Source organism: Sturnira hondurensis, unplaced genomic scaffold (genome assembly GCF_014824575.4).
Source record: "Sturnira hondurensis isolate 20B ecotype Veracruz unplaced genomic scaffold, ASM1482457v3 Scaffold0022908, whole genome shotgun sequence".
NCBI classification, from domain to species: domain Eukaryota; kingdom Metazoa; phylum Chordata; class Mammalia; order Chiroptera; family Phyllostomidae; genus Sturnira; species Sturnira hondurensis.
This window is the reverse complement of record NW_028095539.1, coordinates 6,576,996-6,598,601: the sequence shown is the minus strand read 5'-3', so window position 1 is coordinate 6,598,601 and position 21,606 is coordinate 6,576,996. Positions and strand designations below refer to the sequence as shown.

Here is a 21,606-nt window from a genome sequence, read left to right as displayed (position 1 = left end):
GAGTGCCTTTGCACACCCGCTCCCTGATCCGTCCAAGCTGCCCGTGACCCCTCGCAAGATAGGTGAATACCTCTGAAGTTACAGACAGGGACTTTGCCTGATGTTTGCATGTTGCTCTGCTCCCCTGAATCGCGTTTCAGCGGTATCAAATATTCATGGAGCACTCCCAGTGCAGTGGGCGCTGGGGCTGCATAGAGTCTTGATGCCTGGGGGAAATCTACAATTTGAGCCCTTTGGAGTTGGCCTCCTCCATGCCAGGCCCTGGGGCACGGGNCCCAACTCTGGCCCCAGCACCTGACTCCTAGCCTTGCCAGCCTCACCGTGAACGGGTGGGCGGTCCTCACGTTTTGAGCTCCTGTTTAAGTTGCTCTCCATCAGGCGGCTGTCTTTTCATGCTGACCCAGCTGTCCCTTCATCAGCTCCCCTCTGTCCAGGTCCACAAGAGCTCAGAGAGGCCCGAGTGCCTTTGCACACCCGCTCCCTGATCCGTCCAAGCTGCCCGTGACCCCTCCCAAGATAGGTGAATACCTCTGAAGTTACAGACAGGGACTTTGCCTGATGTTTGCATGTTGCTCTGCTCCCCCTGAATCGCGTTTCAGCGGTATCAAATATTCATGGAGCACTCCCAGTGCAGTAGGCGCTGGGGCTGCAAAGAGTCTTGATGCCTGGGGGAAATCTACAATTTGAGCCCTTTGGAGTTGGCCTCCTCCATGCCAGGCCCTGGGGCACGGGTGGAATCCAACAGACTGGTCTCCTTCTTGGCTCAGTGCATGAGTCTGCCCAGCTCGTGAGTCTAAGTTAGTCATCGGATGGCATTTGCCCACCACGGCAGCTGGCAGGCTGAAGGGGGCAGGAGGCACTTTCTGAAGAAGACAGTGGGGAGCAACCTGAGGTTCTAGACGGGGAGGCTGGCGGACACGAGCCGGGCAGTAGTAGGATGTGGAGGATGGGCTAGGGAGGAGGGGAGCCTCGGAGGCTAAGGCATGGGTCTGGCGGGGGTGGTGAATGCCCCATGGCTGGCACGACTGGGTGCGGAGGTGGATGCCCCGCTCTCAAGAGTGCCCGCACGGGGGGTAGCAAAGCCGCTTCCACCGCCCCACCCCGGCCACGGCCCTCGGGAGTCCCACGTGCCGACCAGTATCCGCACTGGAGCCCTGAAATCACGCGAGATCATTCCCGAAGGCCCGGGCACGGGAGATGTAGATAGAGGGAAGCTTCCCGGCACAGTCCTCTGCTGGGGAGGCCGCGAGACTCTCGCAGCCGCCTGCGGAGCTAAACAGCTTTTGTCCTTTGCAGCGAACATGCAGCACCCGGAGCCACGGACCCTCAGGCCCCGCCCGGAAGCCACGGTCAGCCCTGACTCACGCACGCGCAGCGCCGCCGGTCGCCTCAAACTACAGCTCCCGCCGTGCCCCGCGCGCACGCGCCGGGCGGCGGAGCGCCGGGGTCGGGCCTCCGACCGCAGGAAGGGGGTTGGGCCGGCTGGTTTCCGGAGGCGACAGCAGCGAGGAACTCGATGCGAACAGGCGGGGCCGGAGATGGCTTCGGCTGGAGGCGGCGACTGCGGGGGCGCCGCGCCGGAGGCGGACCGGCCTCACCAGCGGCCCTTCTTGATCGGGGTGAGCGGCGGGACCGCCAGCGGCAAGGTAAAGGGCTGCGCGTCCCGGCGGGGCCTGCCGCGTCCCCTCGGCCCCCGGGACAGCCCGCGGCGCCGTCACGTCTCTGTCCAGAGCGGAGACCCCAGCCCTCGGCAGCCGAGGTGCCCTCGTCCGGGCGTGAGCGGGGCGGGAAGGAGTGCTTGGGACCCTGGTGGACCCGGCCTCGGCCGGGGCTCCAGTAGCGGATGGCGCACTTGTCCTCGGGGGCCCCAGCTCCTTGCTGCGCCCGCGGGTACCTCTCGCCAGGCCCGGCCCTCCCGCCGCTGGCCCGGCGGGCTGGTGGGCCAGTGTCTTCAGGAGCCAGCTCCGCGTACCCAGGAAAGCACCCAGGAAAGACGCGAGCCTGGCAGGAGGCGCGGTTTCAGGCGGGGACCCCGTTTGTGTGTCCCAGTCAACTGTGTGTGAGAAGATCATGGAGCTGCTGGGGCAGAACGAAGTAGACCACCGGCAGCGCAAGCTGGTCATCCTGAGCCAAGACAGGTTCTACAAGGTGCTGACGGCTGAGCAGAAGGCCAAGGCCTTGAAGGGACAGTACAACTTCGACCATCCAGGTAGGTCTAGAGACTGTGGGGTAAGCGGGAAGGGGAGGAGGGCAGTCCGTGGGGCTGGGCCCGGGGTTGCACAGAGACTCCCAGTGGTTCTATGAGATCACCCAGATACCCCGAGGTGGGGAGGTGGGACCAGATGCAGTCTGCAAACCCCTTGGTGGGAGCCAGCCAGGCGCCGGGGAGGCGCCTTTGGGACCACCACTCTACCCTGTGAAGGTGGAGAAACCCATTCAGCTACCCACTGCCTTTCTGCACACTACTGCCCGCCATGGCCCTTCCTTTCTCTGCCTGCCCTGGGACAAAGCTCCTGAGGGCCAGCAGTGGGCAGCGGCCAGTGAATGAAAACAGAGGACAGGGCCAGGGGAATAAGTGGAGATGGGCCAGGGCCTGGATGCAGCCTGCCTGCCTCTCTCTGAAACTCCCCGCTGTGAGTGGCTGACTCCTGTCCTCATCCTCTTTCTGGGGACCCAAGTGAGGAAGGCCCAACAGCGACAGTCTGTGGTTACCTCCCAGAAACAGAGAAGCAGACGCCTGACCAACTCCCCTGCCTCTCAGCGTCAGCTGATCAGGGGACCCCTGCATTCAGACTTCTGGGTGGGACAGCAGCCTGGGCAGTGGCACTGCCTGAGGTCAGCAAGGACAGGGCCACCCTATGGTTTGCAGGACGGCAGGGGGCTCGGCCAAGGGCATCTTGCAGGCCGTGTGCTCCTTAGGGTCCTTGGTGCCACCAGCACTGAGCTATGGCCGGCTGACCCTGAGGCAGAGGGAGTCCTCCCCTGTCCCAGTACAGGACACTGGACTGTCTTGCCTCTTGTCCCGTCACTGCAGATGCTTTTGATAACGACCTGATGCACCGGACTCTGAAGAACATCGTGGAGGGCAAAACTGTCGAGGTCCCCACCTATGATTTTGTGACCCACTCGAGGTGAGCCGCTGGTTCCCGGGAGCCCCCTGGGGCCTTCTCTCCAGCCTCACACAGACCACCCCTCAGCAGGCACTGGCCCATGGTTTCTGTGGACACAGTTCTCCCACTGTGACGCTTCTCTGGGGAGTCAGTGTGCGGGAGACCCCGTCTCCATCGGGGCCCACGTGCTGTTCTCACTTGCAGGCTGCCCGAGACCACCGTGGTCTACCCCGCAGATGTGGTCCTGTTCGAGGGCATCCTGGTCTTCTACAGCCAGGAGGTCCGGGACACGTTCCACCTGCGCCTCTTTGTGGACACCGACTCCGACGTCAGGCTGTCGAGGAGAGGTACAGGCGGCCCGGCTCCCTGCACCCGGCTCAGGCGGGGAGTGTGCCCCAAGGTTTGAAGGTGGCCGCCGGGCTCCTGTCCCCGCAGTTCTCCGAGATGTGAACCGCGGGAGGGACCTGGAGCAGATTCTGACCCAGTACACCACCTTCGTCAAGCCCGCCTTTGAGGAGTTCTGCCTGCCGGTACCCGCCCTGCGCTTGCGTGGGAGCACCTCGTCTCCCTTTCTGGAGACACGCGGTGCCAGGTTCCGTGGGAGCCGAGTCGAGGGCGCACGTGGTCTGACTTAACAGATGGAGAATTGAGCTCAGACCCGAGCATGCAGGGAGCAGTCCTCGGCTCCCGGGCCCCTCTGCCCTCGCCACTCCTCTGCCCGAACAAGCCCTGCACCCCCCTGGCCACCCCGGCTCCCTCCTCCCTGCGCCAGGCCTCTCTCTGGGTCCCTGGGCAAGCCGAAGACCCCTGAAGACCCTCCGCTCCTGGCCCCTGCTGGCTTTCTGCATCCCGTGGTGCCTCTCCTCACTGACAGCATGGTCTTGCTTACCCCCTCCTCTCTTACAGAGGCAGACTTCTCAAGGGCGAGGGGGTCATCCCTTCCCTGCCCACAGGGCTGTCTGGCCCACAGGCTGGGGTCCCCAGCTGCTGCCGGCTGGCGGGGAGGGGTCCTCAGTTGTGCAGCTGTCTGCCCTTTCCTCTACCTGACGTTTGTGGCCAGACAGGGCTGTGGCTCTACTCATTTGCAGTGTCTTAAAGGGACATTTAACAGCATTTAAAGGTAAACACACAGCGTGTGGGAACTGGCCTCAGGAACCTACTCTGGGTGCACAGCACAGGCGAGTTCTCGCTGCTGTGGAAGGAAACCCTTTTTTCTCTATAGTCATGTCCCCTGAAGTCTCTGAAAGTAACTAGAAAACTGACTCATGTACTGTGGACACCAGATCCGACTGGTGACCCCGTGTGGGGGCAACACTTCTCAGTGGAGCCCCAAGAATCGGTTTTGAGCTTGCATGTCCCCCACCCTTCACAGTAGCCTCACACTGACTGGGACCAAGCTGTCTGTGTCCCTCCCTGCCGTGACCACCTCTCTGAGTTCTTTGCTGTCCTCCATCCTCCCTGCCTTCCAACAGTGAGCCCACTCGGGGAGCTGAGGGTCCCCCTGCTTGCAAACACTGTGGCCCTAGGACTTGGTCCCCATCTGCCTCAGTGGCTTATCTCGTGACATGCCTCCTGGGCCCAAGTTCACATTCCAGCAGCACCAAGCAGCTCCTAGGCCCATCCCACAGGCCACGCCACACCGTTTTCCCGCCCCCCACCCCGCAGCACAGGCTGGGGCAGCGAGCTGAGCTTGGCACGTAGGCAGCTCCGCGCAGCCGCCCCGCAAGCAGAACACCGTGCAGTCCTGCTCCCCGCTCTGGGGCCATCCTCACTGAAGGCCCTGAACTGCAGAGGAATGTGTTGTGTGCGAGAAGGCAGCTGCGCTCCGCTCGGCCCAATAAACTGAGCTGTTAGCTCAGACAGTGGTCCCTGCAGCTGCCCACCTGCCTCATTTGTGGGGAGCCGTCCCTCACACCTGAGTCCCTGTCCCCTCCTGCCTGTGACAGGGGCCCAGGGCTTGCTCCCTGGCCACAGCACTGAGCGAGCCCCAAGCAGCCTGATGTCTCCTCGGGGTGGGAGGGGGCCTTACTGGACCAGATCCTTACCGGTCCCCCGTTTGCGTTGCAGACGAAGAAATACGCCGACGTGATCATCCCTCGCGGGGTTGACAACATGGGTAAGAACAGGCCCCACAGGCTGCCTGGCCCCTGTCTGCTCCCACGGCCCCATCCCAGCCGACTCCCACTGACCACTGACGATGTTCCGTGGACTACACCTCAGTAAAGCTGGTGGAGTCAGTCTGCAGACCACTGGTGGGCGTAGCCAGCGAGGGCCAGCCGCCCTGAGCGCTCGCCACGTGCTTGGTGGAGGCAGGTGGTGTCACACGCTCTCTCCTGTCTGCCACAGTCGCCATCAACCTGATTGTGCAGCACATCCAGGACATCCTGAGCGGGGACATCTGCAAGTGGCAGCGTGGAGGGGCCAACGGACGGAGCTACAAGAGGACACTTCCTGAGCCAGGAGACCACCCCAGAGTGCCGACAGCCGGAAAACGGTCGCACCTGGAGTCCAGCAGCAGACCGCACTGAGCAGCTGTGCGTGGCCCCGGGCGGGCCCCCCAGAGCTGCCCGCCGGCCGCCACATGAACCTGCCATTTCCTCGTGCCCCTGGAATGGCCGGGGTGGTGGGGGGTAAGGGTCAGGGTGTCCCCAGTGACAGGGACACCTGGACACGTTCCAACTCAATTTGGTGGGAAACAACAGTGTTTGCACCGCTTCCTCCCTGTGCAGGGGGCGGGGGCAGGGGTGTCAGGCCACTGAGCAGTGTCACAGGGTGGCCCCACTCCGCTCGCTGCCAAGAGAACACTGGCCGTGTCTGGCAGGTGGCAGCTGGCACCCATGGGCTGTGCTTTCAGTGACCTCACAGCGAGCAGCTTTTTCTAGTACAATCTGGTTCTCACATGCATCAGCTAGAAATTTGAAGATGTAAAACTTCCCCTTTTTACGTTCTATATCCCTGTGTGTTTTATCCATAACACCATGTTAGTTAATGTGACCTATTAACCCAGTTTCATGACCTGCAAAATGTCGATGAGCTGTACGTGGTCTAGGAGCCCGAGACGTCTGTCTCCTTCCTCCTGGCCAGTGCTGGGGAGGGGGCTCTGGGGACAAGTGTTTTTTCAACCAGCACCAGACAGCAGGCAGGGTCTCCGCTCACCCAGGCCCCGAGCCTGCCTGGCGCCTACAGATGGGGTCCCTGAGCCCAGGTGCCATCTGGACAGACCCCCTCCTCCAGCGCGGCCTAGGACTGGGTCCAGGGCTCTCCCCTCCAGCCATGGTGTGTGCAGGCCAAGAGGCTGGCCTACCTGCCCCCCTCACCCAGGTGCGCACCTCACCGACCTGTCACCTGTGCCACCCTGCCATGTCTCCCCTCCTATGGGGTGGCTGTCTGGGAAAGTGACCCTTTCCTGTCACCACCAGCCAAGTGGCACAGGCACTTCAGGTCTCTCTGTCAGGCAGTTACGGTTACATAGCACACGACACTGGCCGAGCTCTGGGGCTGGTTTCTGATGCCCGTGTCGGCTTTGCCGAGCGTCCCGCGCCCTTGTGGAGAGGGAGTCAATAAACACCCACACAAATGCCGCTTTGTCTGTTTCATTGCACCGGATGAGGCCGATTAGGGACGCAGCGCTGCTCACTCAGCAGCCGTCTCGTGAGAGAGGTTTTTGTTTTGATTCTCACCGGGGTATGTTGATTTTAGGGAGAGGACGGGACACAGAGAAACACTGATGGGTTGCCTCCTGGACACACCTCAAGTGGGACTTGAACCTACAAACTAGGCATGTGCCCCAACGGGGTCAAAGGTGACGGGGTCACCTTTTGGTGGGTAGACGACACACCAAACCACTGAGCAGCCCAGCCAGGGCGCACAGTGGGTTCTGACAGTCTCTCGAGTGGCTCATTTGACACTGGAATGTCCCAGGGCAGTCGCAGGTCCCACTGGGGCAGAGGCCCCAACTCACGGGTGTAGTGGGTGCTCGGGAGGGACGACCAGTCTTGTCACCAGACCTGCGTCAGTCGGGAGTCAGGCCCCTCCCTGCCCGCTCCCCACTTTTCCTCCGTCGCCGAGCGCCACACTGGCCGCTCAGCACTCGGCATGTCCTGACTCACGGGTCCTGGGAACTAGTGGACACAGCGTGTGCTTGGTCACATGGGCAAAACCAGACTTGGCTGAAAACGCCCCACTCGTCGCAGGGCCGTGTCAGGAGCGAGACCGGAGTAGAGCTCGGCCGGGCCCCACCTGTGGGCAGCAGGCCATCCAGGGCAGCTCGGCCTGGCCCCGCCTTGGCTGCTCAGTGGCCGGGCCCCGCTAGTGTTTCCGGATGAGGATGTCCCAGCTCTCTCTCCAGCGAAGGGCCTGGAGTTCGCTGGGCGAGAGCGACGTGTCCCCATAGGTTAGTGGGCGCAGCATGGCGAACACGCGGCAGGCGGCAGAGAACCACGCCACCACCAGGGCACCGAAGAGGCTCTTCTGCAGCTCGGACCTGTGGCACCGGAGCAGAGCAGGGTGTGAGGGAGGCAGATCCTTCCTCATCGAGACCTCCTCCACCTGCACGCCATCTTGGCCTCCACAACCTGGTGGCCACTGACCCCCACCTCGTCATCAGCCTTGTCACCTCCTGCCCGATGTGCGGAGCCCGACCTTCTTCACTCGTCTCCTTCTCTGGCCTCCGCAGCTTCTGCTCCATGTCACCTCAGACGTCAGTGCCACCCCCACCCCTGCTCCGGGAGACCCAAGTCCCCCTCCTCCACGCTGGCTGCCAGGCGGTGGCTCACGTCCACACAGCTCTCTGGCTCATCTCCTCTGCACCCCTGTGCAGCCTGGCCACAGCCAACAGCTGGCCAGGAACATGTCCACATCTCCCCGGTCCTGGCCTCCGGTCCTGGCCTCCCCGGGTCCCCACCTCCTTCCCATTTCCCATCTGCACCAGCTGTTCCAACCCCCACACAGCCACGGCCTTGTCCTCCAAACCTATGGCACCTTGTCTGTGCCTTTTGTGACCTTAACCCCTTCCTCATTCACACCGAAATGGCCATTCAGCGGTCCCCTGGACCCCACCCCAGCCCAGGGGCGCAGCCGCCGAGGCCCACACCTGCACAGGTGTTCACCAATGTGCTGCAGGACCACGGGGAGCAGCAGGATCTGGAAGGCGAGCGCGGGCAGGTAGTGGTAGAGGAAGAGGGTCTTCTCCATCAGGAAGAAGGGAAGGTAGTTCGCCGCCCAGCCGCCAGCGCACAGGGCCCCGGCCAGCGCCCAGCGCAGCCAGGAGTCTGTGGGGATGTCAACTTAAGCCGGACCCCCCAAGGCTCTGCCAGTCAAGAACAACTCGCTGGCTCACTCGCACACCCGTGGGTCACAAGCACAGGCTCTCAGTGCTCGAGCCCCGCCCCCACCCTGGCACCCCACTTCCGCCGTATCTGGAGAAGAACAGACTGTCGTAAGAACCCTGCAGTTTCCTGCTGGGTCCTCACTGTCCCTCCCCCCGGGAAATACAGCCCCTTGGGGGCAAGGCCCAGCCTCCGCCTGCTGGCCCCCACATGTCAGGAATATCTAGTTGGCCTGACTCCTCAGGAGCTGAGGAGGACGGACCAGCTCCCGGAGCCCGGCAGAGTGACAGTGCCTTCGGGCCCTGCCTGGCCGGGGGTGGGGGGGGTGGGGGTGGTTACTCCTTTTCTGTTCCAAGACAGTTTTAAGCAGTTTTGTTACTAGCAAAGCCACGCGTGGCAGCTCTGTCCTCCCAGAGGCTGCTCCTGTCCTGGGCGCCCGGAGCAAGCCCCACCCAGAACCTGCGGCTCCCTGGAGACGCCCCTAAGGCCCTGCAGGAGCTGAACTGAAACATTTTGTTTCTGGAGACGAAACAGTCTAAGTCCCTGGATGCAGAGACAGAGCTGTCCCCTGAAGGCAGCGCTGCAGTCAGAACCCGGCGCAGCTGCACTCACCCTCGGGAAGGTCGTGGATGTTTCTCCGGCGCCTCAGCAGGTACCAGCAGGAGAGCAGGGCGTAGAGCGCGGTGGCGAGGCCGGCGGAAGCCCAGATCACTACATTTCCCAGCAGGTGGATCTGAGCCTAGAGCCGAGTGCAGGGAGAGGCTGTCAGGGCCACCTGCGTCAAGGGGGCACCCACAGCCCCACACCAAGACAGACCAGATTGGTCTGACCAGACAGACCAGAAAGGTTGATTGGTCTACCCCAGGGGCAGCCGGGACTCTGTTTGACGGCAGCGAGCGCTGTGGTGGCATCCGGGGTGGGGAGGACAGGGAGCGCCCTTAGCTCACCTGACCCCATAAGCGGGACCCAGCGTTCCGGCTGACCGCCTTTTCTATGGGGGGCAGTGACCACAGCTGCCTAACTGGAGCTCTGGGGGCCACGCAGAGAGCGGAGCGGGGGTGCTTTAAAAACCACGTTCGCAGAAAGCAGACAGGCCCTCCCTCCCCGGAGTCTGGCAGGACTGTTGGCCCGAGAGAGAACAGCGAGCCCGGGGCCTGTGGGAGGACACCCAGGAGAGAGCCAGGCCGGGGGAGGGGCAGGAAGCCGAGGGGCTCTGGGGCTCACACTGGTCCTGGGGTGCAGCCAGTAGGCGATGCTGGTGTCCAGGGTGACCCAGTCCAGCGGCGCAGAGCTGTACTTGTGCTCTGAGTCGTCGCTTCTCACCGTCAGCATCCTCCACTGCAACCCAGCCCAGCCCCCGTCACTGGGGACTCGCCAGGGCCCAGGGCCCGCCGCTCCCCCTCACGCGGGGGCCCCTCAGGTTCCCTGGGGGTGTGCGGCAGAGGCAGCGCGCTGGCCTGGCAGGCACACTCCCGGGAGACCTGACTTCTAACCTGCTGGTGGCCCTGCGAGGGGGCCCACCCCAGGGGCGTCACCAGAGGAAGTGACTGGTCTGAGTGCTAGGGCACAGATTAGGGCCCACAAGTTTCTGGTTCTGGTAGCTTTAGGGCTCCATCATATTGCCTGGGGCTCATCTGGGGGCCTCAGAAAGTGCCCTGGGAACAGGCCTGCAGAGCCACAGGCCTGGGACGCACAGCGCTGTGTGTGTCACTGAATGGAGGGAGGGGCCTGTTCCTCCGCTGCGAGTTAGGTCTCAATTTAAAGACTGACCTTGGGCAGGTAGGAACCCTTCCCGCTCCCCAGGGGCAGAGTCACGCCTGCCTCCCTCCACCCACACGCCACCTGCAGCTCCGAGAACCGGGCCAAGAAGCTCAGGTTTCTGCTGACGTCCGTCTGAGCAGGGGAGTGCAGCTCCAGCTCCCTCTCCTTCTGTTCCTGGCCTGACAGAACATGCCAGAACCCAGACAGCGTGAGCGGAGACGAGGGCTGGATGCTCAGCTGCTGGCTGGCCCGAAGCCGGCTCCCCTGCCTCTGGAGGCCCTGCACCACGGCACCTGTTTCCTCCCCCACGTGGCACTACTGCACATTAGGGTCTCTGGGCCCATGGGAAGCTCAGCTCGCCCCGCCTGCCGTGGACAGCACACATGACACCTGCGGTCAGTTAGAGCAGGGAGGGGTGCTCCACTCCCACCAAAACGAGCATTCGTGCCAGCGTCACCCACGGCCCCCCGCCACCAGCTGTTCTCGCGGGCAGGCTCACTGCGGCCGTAGCGATGCTCCTCCACGGTCCACACGGTGCTCTCATGGAAGCCCCGGGACAGCTTCTCCCCAACCACCTCCAGCTGCCGAAAGCCCCAGTCAGGGAGGTGCGCCCCACTCAGCTGGAAGACACGGGGCAACAGGACCTGAGGGGACAGCACAGGCCCTGGCTCGGCCCAGTGGCTCGGCCCCCCGCGGGAGCACGAGGTCAGCAGCCAGCGAGGGCACAGACTGCCCTCTGTGGGGGCCTCACATCAGGGCCCGGCTCCGGGAAGTCACAAAGGCCTCCCTGCCTTCAGTGGGAATGTGGCACCAATTCTAAGCAGACGTCCCACGGGGAAGGGCCGGCTCAGCCAGGTGTTGGCGCACAGGTCTTGTGAGCCAGAGTGGCCAGGCCGAGCTGAGAAGCAGCACCCCTGACCTTCAGGATGGCGGACGTGTTCACGTGCACGAAGCGAACCTCCGACAGGATGGTCTTCCAAGTCTCCGCGTCCGAGTCCCTGTTCACCACGTCCTGGAATAACGGGTGTGCTGATCACTGCGCTCGTTGGGCTTCTTCACAGGCAGAACCGAAGGCCCGTGGGCGAGGCCCGAGGGTGGCGTGGCGGGCACAAGGGGGGCCGGCAGGCCAATCCTCTGGGGGACACTGCACCCACCTGCAGAGGCAGCTCACAGTGGAGACTGCGAGGCCGCAGCCCTCCCTGCACTTCTGGGATGCTGGCTCACCTGCAGGGTTCGGAGCCCGGGCCCCAGGGAGAAGGTGGCGGAATGGGGTTCGAGGCTGTGCCCAAAAGACTCCCTGAAGGAACTCCTGACGTCAGGCAATAAAAAACTACCATCTAGAGAGCACCTGGCATTGTCACAGCCTTGCAACGACCCCGCAAGGTCATACAGCTGTTGGCAAAACCCGGAGAACCCAGGGGCTGTGCCGTGATCAGCCGTTCTCCCTGTTCCATGTGGGACTCAAGGGGCCACCAGCAGAAACAAAGGAGGAGGCGGGGGAGGGGAGAAAGGGATCAGCAAGGAGTCCCCAGCAGCCAGACGGCAGCACAGGGGGCGGTGCCGATGACAAAGGGCAGTGCGAACACCGCCCGTCGAGGTGGGAACATTGGAGGAGAGGATGGCAAAGCAGAACGCACGCACACACGTGGCACGGAACATCTGTGGCACCGGGCCATCTGTGGCACAGGGACAGTGGAGGCTCCCTGGTTGACTGAGGGTGGCCAGAGCCCCCACCCCCATGTTGGGTGGCCTGGTCTTGGGCTGACCATGTGACCACATGGGAGCGTCTCCTTTTGGCAGAGCCAGGTGGGCCACACCGACCGGCACCAAGCCTGCACTGATTGTGGGTAAACTGTTCATCCGTCACAGGAACCCCCCGGGAATCCACCGTCTGTTCTCTGAGAAGACCCCACGGCCGTTTACGACGGCACGTCAGTTTCCCCACTTCATGCCTGAACCAGAGTCACCCTAAGCACGGTTTCAAAGGCTCTTTCAAAAGCGTGGACCGCTGCCCCGCCCCGCCCCCATGCGGGACTCACCAGCCGCCAGAGGCTCTGGGCTGGCATGGAGACGTTGTAGTCCACGTAGCACGACACCTCCTGTGCGTGGGGGCTCAGGGGGGCCGCCACGTCGTGCCTGCAACACCAGACAACGCTCAGCCTGAGGCAGCTCAGCCTGAGGGACAACCGCCCCGTCCCGTAGCCGCTAGGACCCAAAGAGGCACCACCTGAGGCGTGGCGATAAATGAAACTGAAAAGGCAGAAACGCTGCAGAGACCAAGTTTCTAGGGAAAAGAGCGGCCAAGCTACCAGAGGTGCTGGGGGCGGTGCGGGCACCCCTTAAACACGGGGCTGCTCAGGGCTCAGGTCAGGTCAGGTCCGGGGTGGCTGACAGTTTACGGGTCCAGACCCTCCCGACCCCACAGAACCCCAGTCCTGACCCTGCGGGGCGCACTGACACTCCGGCGGCAGCCGGACAGAGGGGCCACGCCATCGGCTGCCCTCCCTCGCCTGCACCCTCGAAGCTCCCTCACTGAGGCCATCTCCTTCCTCCCCTCCCCTCAGCTGCTGTCCCCAGGGTCCCTCCCAACATGGAAGGCAGGTCCCCTTGCCGCCGCAGCCCCAGGGAGGGGGAGCCCCACGTCAGTGAGCAGGGACCCCGGGGACAGGGGAAGGAGCGGGCGGACGGCCAGGGCACGCTCACGTGTTCAGCAGGCGGGTGGTCATGCCATGCACCAGCTGCACCACGTCCCCGTGCCGCACCGGCCTTGGCGGGTTGCTCACCTCCAGCTGGTGCCTGGGAACACAGGCTGGCTGAGGGCGCTCGGGCGCTCACAGTGGGGACAACTGGAACTGCGGTCAGTTCGTCCCTGCCACCAGGACGTGTTTCATTGGACCTGCTTCTCGAACCCCTGGTCCCTTCCCACGCTTCCACATGGGGCTCCACCGGCCACGGTGGCACTTCGGCTGCTCTGTTACCTACGGACGGAGGCCACAGTGCCCGCCCCAAAAGCCTCCCGGACAGACTACTGTTCAGTGCAGACCCAGTGTGAGCACACCTGGCACCAAACTGGTCCCCACACGGGGCTGACTGCCGAGCATGGCCCCTGCCCCCAAGCTACCGCACTAAGTGCAAAACCCGGAGCAAGTGAGAAAACAGCCTGTGACCGAGGATGTGGGAAGCCAGCAGGACAGTGACCGAGAGGGGGGTGTGGGGCCCTGGAGGGAGGTCAGGGCAGCATTGGGGACCTGACCCCCAAGATTTAGATGAGGAGGAGCCAGTCGGGTGGGATGGGTCCAGGCTGCAGGACAGACAGTGACACAGAGCCTGCGGCTGGAGGTTGCCTTGCTCTAGAAAAGCAGGGGTGAGAGAGTGCATGAGGGGCGGGCGGGAAGGTGCGGGAGCCAGGGACCCTGGAGGGCGGGGCCTGGATTTCATTCTGGGGGCCATGGCAGCTCGGCAAGGAGTTTGAGCAGGGAAGCGACTCGATGCAACCTCTGTTTTCAAGGGCCCCTCAGGGGGCTGCTGAAGCTGGGGTCAGGGGTGGTGGGAGTGGACACTGACCCTTACGGGGAGCAGGGAGACAGGAGCTGGAGACCTGGACAGGTCAAGATCTCGTTTGGAGGCAGAACCCTTAGCACTGCTGATTGACGGGAGTGGGAGGGGAGGGGAGGGGGTCCTCTGTCTGTGGGCCTGAGCAGGAAAATGGCTTCCAAGGGGGGCGGGGGGCAAGTTCTTGTTGTGCACAGAGGGGTTGGAACAGGTCTGCAAAACACCAGGGGACACTGAGTGGGCACCTCACTGTGGGATGATCTCACCAGTGACCGAGGGGCCTCCCACAGGGTGAGACTGCAAGCTTCAGGGAGAGAGGGAGGGAGGACAGACAGGAGGGTCGAGGACTGGCCCCCGGAGGGCCTCCTCTGGCAAGGCCAGGAGGGGCGCTCTGCCTGCCACCCTTGAATTAAAAACGGCTGGTGTGGCTCAGTGGACTGAGTGCCAGCCAGCAAACCAAAGGGTCACCGGTTCGATTCCCAGCCAGGGCACATGTCTGGGTTGTGAGCCAGGTCCCCAGTGGGGAACAAGTGAGACAAAACACACCTCGATGTTTCTCCCTCTCTTTCTCCTTCCCTCCTCCCCCCTCTAAAATAAATAAATAACTAAAATCTCCGCACCTGCCTGGGTCCTTGACAATCCACCAGTTGTTGACGTCCTTGAAGGGGTAACAGGTCACCTGCTGCTGGTGGGAGCTTCCCCGGCCATTGCTGTACCTGCGGACAGGGCCCACACGGAACCGCGGCTCACGGGGGCTGGCCAAGGGCCCATTGGCCGCTCTCCCAAGGCCCCCGTGAAGACCGCCCGGCAAGGGGCCTTGGGAACATAAGGACCAAACGACAGGAAGCTTGACCCCAAGGGCGGCAGGAACACGCGCCCTAGGCAGCGAGAGTGCCGGGCAGAAAGTGGCCAGTGTGGGTGTGTCAGGCTCGCTGTGACACCTGGTCCGCAGGACTTGCACCTGTTCATACGCAGAAATACCAGGGCTCGTCGACAGTCGGATCTCAGAGCTCAATTTCTTTTTGTCTCATGAACCTTTTCATGTGTAAAGTGAAGGCTGGTAATGCCCAACATGTGAAAAACAAACATTTTACAGCCTCCCACTGAGAACAGCGGCTCTCCTCACATTATGGGGTAGGTGCTCTGGTGCGAATGGAGCCAGCAGGGCACAGGTCTGCTGGAGGCGCTCTTCAGAGTGACCTGGGAACCGTAGGCCACCTCCAGGGGCTGGCCCTGTGTGATCCGAGCCAGCCCTCCCTAGAACACAAGCAAAAGGGGGCAGGTGAGAGGCAGAAACCGGTACGCCGACCCTCATGGCCGCTCTGTCGGGGAGCGTGTCTGGGGTGTGGGCAATCACAGTCCTGCACGGCAGGACCCTGACCTGTGACGCCAAACAAAACAACTGCAGCTGCCGCGACTGACGGCGACTCTGGGAGCCGGGCGCCCGAGAGCCCCGCCGCGCCCCTCGCCGTGTTCGGACCATGTCCCCTGAGACAGGATGATCACGTCTGTTTAAGGCATGAGAAGCCAGACTTGAGTGGAAGGTGACCCAAAACGCAGAACTGGCTTCCACAGAGCCACCCTTTCAGAGCAGGGCCATGCGACTCCAGTCCCCGACCACTGTGCCTCCTTGTGCAGTGGTGCTCTGCCCCTGGGGCACTTCGCTACTTCTGTGAAGGCCGCCTGAGCGGACCCCGGCGCTGTGCCGGTCCCCGGAAGCACCTGCACCACCGGAGCCTGCGGGGGCCCTCCGTGGTCACAGGGGACCACCCTGGCGAGAACTAGGCCCTCATTTATTTCTGTGCCGCCGGCTCCCTTGGGATTGGAGGGCCCAACGGAAGCGCACTCTGCATTTCTCCATCTGGTTTCCCCGCTAATCTTCCCAAGCGGGGCGGGGCATCCCCTCTCACCTCCAGGCTGGCCTGGAACGCGCTGGACATGATCTGGTCATGGGGCCCAGAGCGGCAGAGCAGAGTCAAGTGCACGTAGAAGAAGAGCACGTAGGTGACGACCGGGACGACAAGCAGCGCCACGGCGCGGGCCAGCACGTGGCAGAGCACACGGACCTGCCGAGGCCGAGGTGTGGTCCCTGCCCGCACACGGGGAGGCATGCCCACCTCACACGGCACAGGCGCCGGGGCTCAGCGCGGCCCCGCCTCCTGTTCCCTCCGGAAGCTGCGCCCGCAAGGGTGCGACCCACCCGCTGTGCTCCCTATGCAGCCAGCCTGGTGCAGCGCCCGCCCTCAGCACTCACGTTCGACAGGTCCCGGTCTCCTATCAGGTGCCAGGTGTGCACGGCAGCGACCGCAAGCACCAGCAAGTAAGTGAAGACACCCATGTACTTGATGCTGAGAAGACCCGTGGAGAGGAAGTTAAAACGAGACAGAGATGAGGAGGGTGCGGGCGCCCTTCAGACTCGGGGGCCAGACTCACCCAACCGCACAGGCGCAGGCCACTCCTGTCAGCATCAGCCAAAGCCACCAGCTCGGAGAGAAGGGCCTGGGGGCAGAACGGGAAGGCAGGGCTGGGGACAGCTCCTCCGGCCGTGTCCCCTTGATCTCTTGGGTCACCTGGCTGTACAGAGCTTCAGAGACAAGGGAAATAAACCCTCTGCTTCAAATCATCAGCTCCGGTTAGGTTTTTCTTTTTGGCTAAAACGTTCCTCCAGTTTAAGTGTAAGTTACAGAAAAATGAGGATGTGTTTATGAAGTCACAAGCCAAAGGCTGGTCTAGGTGACAGAAAGCTCGTGAGCAGCTCCCCAAACGAAAAGGCGTCAGCCCGTCTTGGGTCGACAGACCACCCAGCTTCCGCTTCCTCATTAACGAGGAAGGGCAGGTCCCACATGCCACACCTGTGTTTTCGGGAGTTGAACTTCAGGTAGGACAGCACGGCCAACAGGTTAAAAAAGATTAACGCCGATTCCAAAAGCATGAGCCTCGACTGAGTGATCAGAGCATTCTCTGTGGGGAGGGGGACATGTGTCAGGGGTAAGGACACGAGGGCACAGGGACGAAGATGAAAACGTTCACAAAGACAGAGAACATTCTAAATGGCTCAGAACAGAAAGTTCAGAGTCCCGGTGTCGGGGGGGCGGGGGGGGACCTGCTCCTGAGGGCAAACGCGTAGGTGTGAGTCACACCTACCAAGACCCCGAGTCCAGTCTCGGGGTAGTGACTCCGAGTCACCTATGCAGACTTGGAGTCACCGCACTTTTCGAAGCCTTTCTCCCTATCTGCAGAAGAAACAGCAACCCTGCGGGGCTGCCCCCAACGATTTAATGTTGTGTGGGCACAGGGTCTCCCTGCGAGCTGTCACTCAATCAACACGAATCTTGTTGTCCTGGAGTCCGACTTTGCCTGTGAGTTCATTCCACTGGTCCGTAAACCTGGCTGAAAGCCCTCCCTGAACAACACCCACAGACCGCTCCCACCTCGCTGGGCTGGGCCTGGGAGGCGGTGGAAGGAGGCAGGTTATCGGGAGGGGCAGAGTGGGCGCAGGTGGGGGGCTCACAGCTACCTGGGCGCGCCGTCTGGGCCGCCCGGCTTACACAGCTGCTCCTCCACGGGGTGAAGGCTGCCCACGCACCCCCGCAGCCACAGCCACAGAGGGGTGGCTCCAGAGTCAGATGTGGACAAACCGCTGAGCTTCCTTCTCTCCTGGGAGTAGAAGCCACTGCGGGGGGGGCACATCTACTAAACCCTGAGCTCTCCTGCGCCACACCAGAACCTAACCAGGGCCCGCGCTCCTTCCACCCGGGGCCACACCGCAGCCGGCAGGGCCAGGGCCTCACCGATGAGCATCAGCAGGGCGGCTCCCACGGCGGCACAGTGGGAAAAGCCGAGCTCCCACACGATCTGGTAGGCCATGGGGACCGAGAGGGCCCCGGCGAGGGCCGGCAGCAGGCGCAGGGACTGCACGGGCACGTTGCTGCTGTACTCTGGGAAGCGACCAGAGACGCTGAGCACGCTGCGCACACACCACCATGTTTTTAAACAGTTTCACGTTCACAGACTCCAGGACGGAAGCCAACAAGACCCGGGACGCCATGGGACCTGACTGTAGAGGGTGCCTACAACATAAGCTCGCTGTGTGCACAGGGACGGCGACTAAGCCTGAAAGGAGTTGATGCCTTACATTTATAAATCACCCACCTAGTTCCTAAAACATCGCGGCAGCACACGCAATTTCCACACACAAACGACGCCTGAGATGGGAAGACTGTGCCGTGTGTGCTGAAAACTATAAATAAAATGCTCACTGTGACTAATGAGCACTGGGACATCCAGCAGGTTCACCGAAAGCCTTTCACTTGCGCTCCCGCCCACAGCTGAGCGCACCCTGGACCGGACCCCCACCCACAGCTGCCAGGTCCCGCGCAGGCACTGACTCTCCACTCTAACAGGTGACCAGGTGACCACTGACAGGGGAGGGGACACGGTCGTTTACCTGCTCCGATTCTGTTCCACACAAAGTTACCGTCGAATCCTCCCAAATAACCTGAAACAGGATTAGTCGTCAGTAAGGATTGCATTTGGCAACATTTCAGCAGTGCCAAACTGTTGCCAGGAGGGAAACCAGGGCAAACCAATAACGAGACAGGGCTTCTGCCCTCAAGAAATTCCACCTCCACGTTGGAAGGGCTCCTACCTCCCAAGGCCAGCAGCATGTGGCCCAAGGGCGGCCCGCTGCCATCGAAGAAGNACACAAAGTTACCGTCGAATCCTCCCAAATAACCTGAAACAGGATTAGTCGTCAGTAAGGATTGCATTTGGCAACATTTCAGCAGTGCCAAACTGTTGCCAGGAGGGAAACCAGGGCAAACCAATAACGAGACAGGGCTTCTGCCCTCAAGAAATTCCACCTCCACGTCGGAAGGGCTCCTACCTCCCAGGGCCAGCAGCATGTGGCCCAAGGGCGGCCCGCTGCCATCGAAGAAGAAGACTCGCTTCATGTAAAGAGAGATGTACTGCCCGTAATACACTTCGTCGAAACTGAAAAACAAACGCACGTTACATTAACCGTAGCTTCACAAGGAGCCAGGGTAAACGCGCTCCTGTTTCCGAATGACTTCAAGGAGTGGCCGGCAAAGGCCGGACCTTCCGCCCCAACCCCAGATACAGCACCATCTGTCTGTAAGGACAGGCCTTCCCCGCACAGACTGTACTGCTCTCTCTAGCTTTGATTTAGGGGTGTGCCATTAGCCAGCCCCCCGAAAGGCCTCATGGACTGGTGCTGACCCCTTTGTCTATCGGCCGTTTTTAAGTGTGATTATGCTCCTGTGGTTATGTGTTGCTCAAGAACCTAGATTTTTGAGAGATCGACAGGGGTGGGGAAAAGTAGGTTTACAGTCCTGAGTACGTGAAGCAGGGTTTATTCTTGTATTACTTAATTTTTTTATTATTTGCTCTACAAACTGTGAACCTATTTTGCCCACCCATGTATACTGAACTATTGATGAGTGAAATATGTCTATGACTTTCAAAAAAATCCGCTGCAGTGGGGGGCAGCTATGAGCTGGTAACTGTTGAAGCTGGTTCATGAATACATTGGTGAGGGGGTCATTACACTATTTTTCCTACTTTTGTACATTTAATGTTTTCTTTTCTTTTTAAAAACATTTTATTTATCTGTCTTTTAGAGGGGAAGGGAAGGAGAGAAGGAGAGAAATATCAATGCATGGTTGCCTCTCGTGAGTCCCCTGCTGGGAACCGGCCCGCAACCCAGGCATGTGCCCTGACTGGGAATCCAACCTCAATCCCCTGGTTTCACAGTCCACGCTCAATCCACTGAGCTACACCAGCCAGGGCTAATGTTTTCTTTTTTAATTATTTTATTGATTATGCTATTACAGTTGTCCTGTTTCCCTCCCTCCACCCAGCACCCCCAGCTCCCTCAGGCAATCCCCCCACCCATGTTCACGTCCATGGGTCATGCCTGTAAGTTCTTTGGCTGCTCCATTTCCTACACCGGACTATTCCCAGGGCTATTCTTTAACTACCCATTTAACCTTTTTAATCCCCTCACCACTCATTCATTCCCCACACAGTCCCCTCTGATGTTTTCCATAATAAAATGTTAAGGAAGCTCTGGCTGGTGCGGCTCAGTGGATTGAGCACTGGCCTGTGAACTGAAAGGTCGCCGGTTTGATTCCCAGTCAGGGCACATGCCTGGGTTGCAGGCCAGGTCCCCAGCTGGGTGAGTGCGGAGGCAACCAAATCTCTTGCTCAGTGATCTTTCTCTCCCTTTCTCCCTCCCTTCCCCTCTCTTTAAAAGTGAATAAATAAAATTTAAAATCTTAAAAAAAAAGTTAAGTGAAAAAGAACACATGCATTAATCAGGTAACAAACAACAGCCCTTCAATAGTGAAAGGAACGATTTCCCATTGTGACAAAGAGCACACTAACGTCAAAGAGCACTCACTTCCGTACCCTCAGTGTTCTGCCCTCCAGTCTCCAGTTTTTCAATGGTCACCAGAGGCTACTGTGCTTGGTACAGACCTCGAGGACAGACTGAGTAAGTAGACTCTGGAGGGGTTTTCCTGGGGACAAACCAGCCTCTCCTCTAACTGCCCCAAACATAGATCGATCACCAACAAGTCCAGAATTTCACTCTCCCATTTACGCTGTCACCAACAAACTACAGTTCTTTCTGATTCACCCTGGAAGGCATTGTTTGGCTTACACCACAGCCCTGGGATAGGTGAGTCGCCACAGTCGGCTCAGTAACCCCACCACAGTCAGAGCCACCACGTTCAGGTTGACATCAGCCGTCACCACTACAGGGCGCTGCAAAAATTCCAACATCTCGTAGAAAAGCAAGCTGCAGTGGAGTCCCTGGAAAAGACCATAACAGCTGTCACCAGCAAATGGGTGGCAACCAGAAAGGCTCAGAGGCTGCAAAAAGGACCTAAGAAGCACCAGGGAGGACCACGCTGCGGGGCTGGCGGGAGTCAGAAGGCAACGCAATCAACCATGGCGGGACTTCAGGAACCTCCAGACCGAATACTCACTCTATCTCGTTCCAGCACCTGCTGAGCACCTCCTGGGAGGCAGGCCGCTGGGATGGACTAGGTAGCTTCCCGACCCCCCTCCCGCCTGGGCCAGTGCTGCCGGTTCACATCTCTGTGACCTGCGCCTTCAGAGCCTCAGAGCCTCCTTGTCCGCCCTACATGCCTCCCTCCCTTCCATCCTTGGGCAGCACCAGGCCCTGGGGCCCGTCTTCTCACCCCGAGGTTTCACTCTTCCTGGAGTGCCACTTCTCTAAGGCTGAGTCTGCCCCGGATGCCCCCTGCCCTGAAGCTGCATCTGCCTGGCAAGCGGAGCACTGGCTCCTCTAGTCCCTGGAGCAGCAAACGTACTCGCGTTTCTTCCAGCCCCCGCAGAGCTGCTCCCCAAGCCCGGGTACGCCTGAGATCCGTCGGGGGAGGAGTACTGTACACCGCTCGGCGCTCAGCACCTCCCACCGACCTGCTCGACGCTCGATTTCCCATGCCTGTCGGGACAGGCAGCTGGCCCGCATGCGCACTGGGCGGACGCCGCCGCAGACTCCAAGGTTGTCACGTGAAGGCTTCTCCTCTCTAGCGCGCCAGTAAGGGCTGTGGCTTTGCGGTGTGCGTTTGCGTCTTTTAAAACAAAAGCGACTGTATCCGCCTTCCACTTAGCGTGGTGCAGATGCGCCTGTCCTCACTGGAGCGACGGGAAGGACGACGTTGCCTCGCGGGACCGCTTGCTTTCCGACCCCCTTGTCTACGTGCGTGTTAGCGTGGAAAGACTACTGCTGCCTTAACTGCGACTACGGGTCTTTGCTGTTTGCTAAGCCGTTTTTTCCACGTTGGTCACCCCAGATTAGGTGACGC

General features: G+C 61.0%; 2 protein-coding genes across 8 annotated transcripts; one reads left to right on the top strand and one right to left on the bottom strand.

The window, feature by feature from the left end:
* The first annotated feature begins 1,412 nt into the window (after positions 1-1,412).
* On the top strand, positions 1,413-6,691 carry UCK1 (uridine-cytidine kinase 1). 2 transcript variants are annotated; one of them, XM_037036957.1, is made up of 7 exons: positions 1,413-1,619; positions 2,050-2,209; positions 3,035-3,131; positions 3,315-3,457; positions 3,546-3,640; positions 5,178-5,226; positions 5,457-6,691. In XM_037036957.1, exons 1-7 carry the CDS (start codon positions 1,539-1,541, stop codon positions 5,636-5,638), a joined length of 807 nt encoding a protein of 268 aa, XP_036892852.1. In that variant the 5' UTR covers positions 1,413-1,538; the 3' UTR covers positions 5,639-6,691. The 2 variants fall into 2 exon arrangements, with proteins under 2 accessions (XP_036892852.1, XP_036892850.1); XM_037036955.1 differs by having other exon boundaries at positions 1,413-1,646.
* On the bottom strand, positions 6,238-21,368 carry POMT1 (protein O-mannosyltransferase 1). Of its 6 annotated transcripts, none has more exons than XM_037036949.1 (20): positions 21,109-21,358; positions 20,433-20,584; positions 18,636-18,742; positions 18,198-18,248; positions 17,542-17,688; positions 16,603-16,711; positions 16,184-16,249; positions 16,005-16,098; positions 15,661-15,816; positions 14,877-15,007; positions 14,371-14,466; positions 12,902-12,994; positions 12,238-12,334; positions 11,118-11,210; positions 10,698-10,818; positions 10,280-10,377; positions 9,662-9,775; positions 9,050-9,176; positions 8,203-8,380; positions 6,238-7,593 (listed from the first exon to the last, which is right to left on the bottom strand). In XM_037036949.1, exons 1-20 carry the CDS (start codon positions 21,238-21,240, stop codon positions 7,419-7,421), a joined length of 2,337 nt encoding a protein of 778 aa, XP_036892844.1. In that variant the 5' UTR covers positions 21,241-21,358; the 3' UTR covers positions 6,238-7,418. The 6 variants fall into 6 exon arrangements, with proteins under 6 accessions (XP_036892844.1, XP_036892847.1, XP_036892845.1 ...); XM_037036952.1 differs by lacking the exon at positions 21,109-21,358 and adding an exon at positions 20,977-21,098; XM_037036950.1 differs by lacking the exon at positions 20,433-20,584 and having other exon boundaries at positions 21,109-21,368.
* Between the last annotated feature and the right edge of the window lie 238 nt (positions 21,369-21,606).

Excerpts from the sequence above, each read along its gene's own strand:
- UCK1 (XM_037036955.1), top strand. The coding sequence starts at position 1,539 with ATGGCTTCGGCTGGAGGCGGCGACTGCGGGGGCGCCGCGCCGGAGGCG. Across the intron at positions 1,647-2,049 it reads GCGGGACCGCCAGCGGCAAG|TCAACTGTGTGTGAGAAGAT; the intron begins GTAAAGGGCTGC and ends TGTGTGTCCCAG. Across the intron at positions 3,132-3,314 it reads GATTTTGTGACCCACTCGAG|GCTGCCCGAGACCACCGTGG; the intron begins GTGAGCCGCTGG and ends TCTCACTTGCAG.
- POMT1 (XM_037036949.1), bottom strand. The coding sequence starts at position 21,240 with ATGGGAAATCGAGCGTCGAGCAGGTCGGTGGGAGGTGCTGAGCGCCGA. Across the intron at positions 14,467-14,876 it reads CAGAGCACCTACCCCATAAT|GTACAGCAATGGCCGGGGAA; the intron begins GTGAGGAGAGCC and ends CCCTGTCCGCAG. Across the intron at positions 12,335-12,901 it reads ACCACCCGCCTGCTGAACAC|GCACGACGTGGCGGCCCCCC; the intron begins GTGAGCGTGCCC and ends CTGGTGTTGCAG.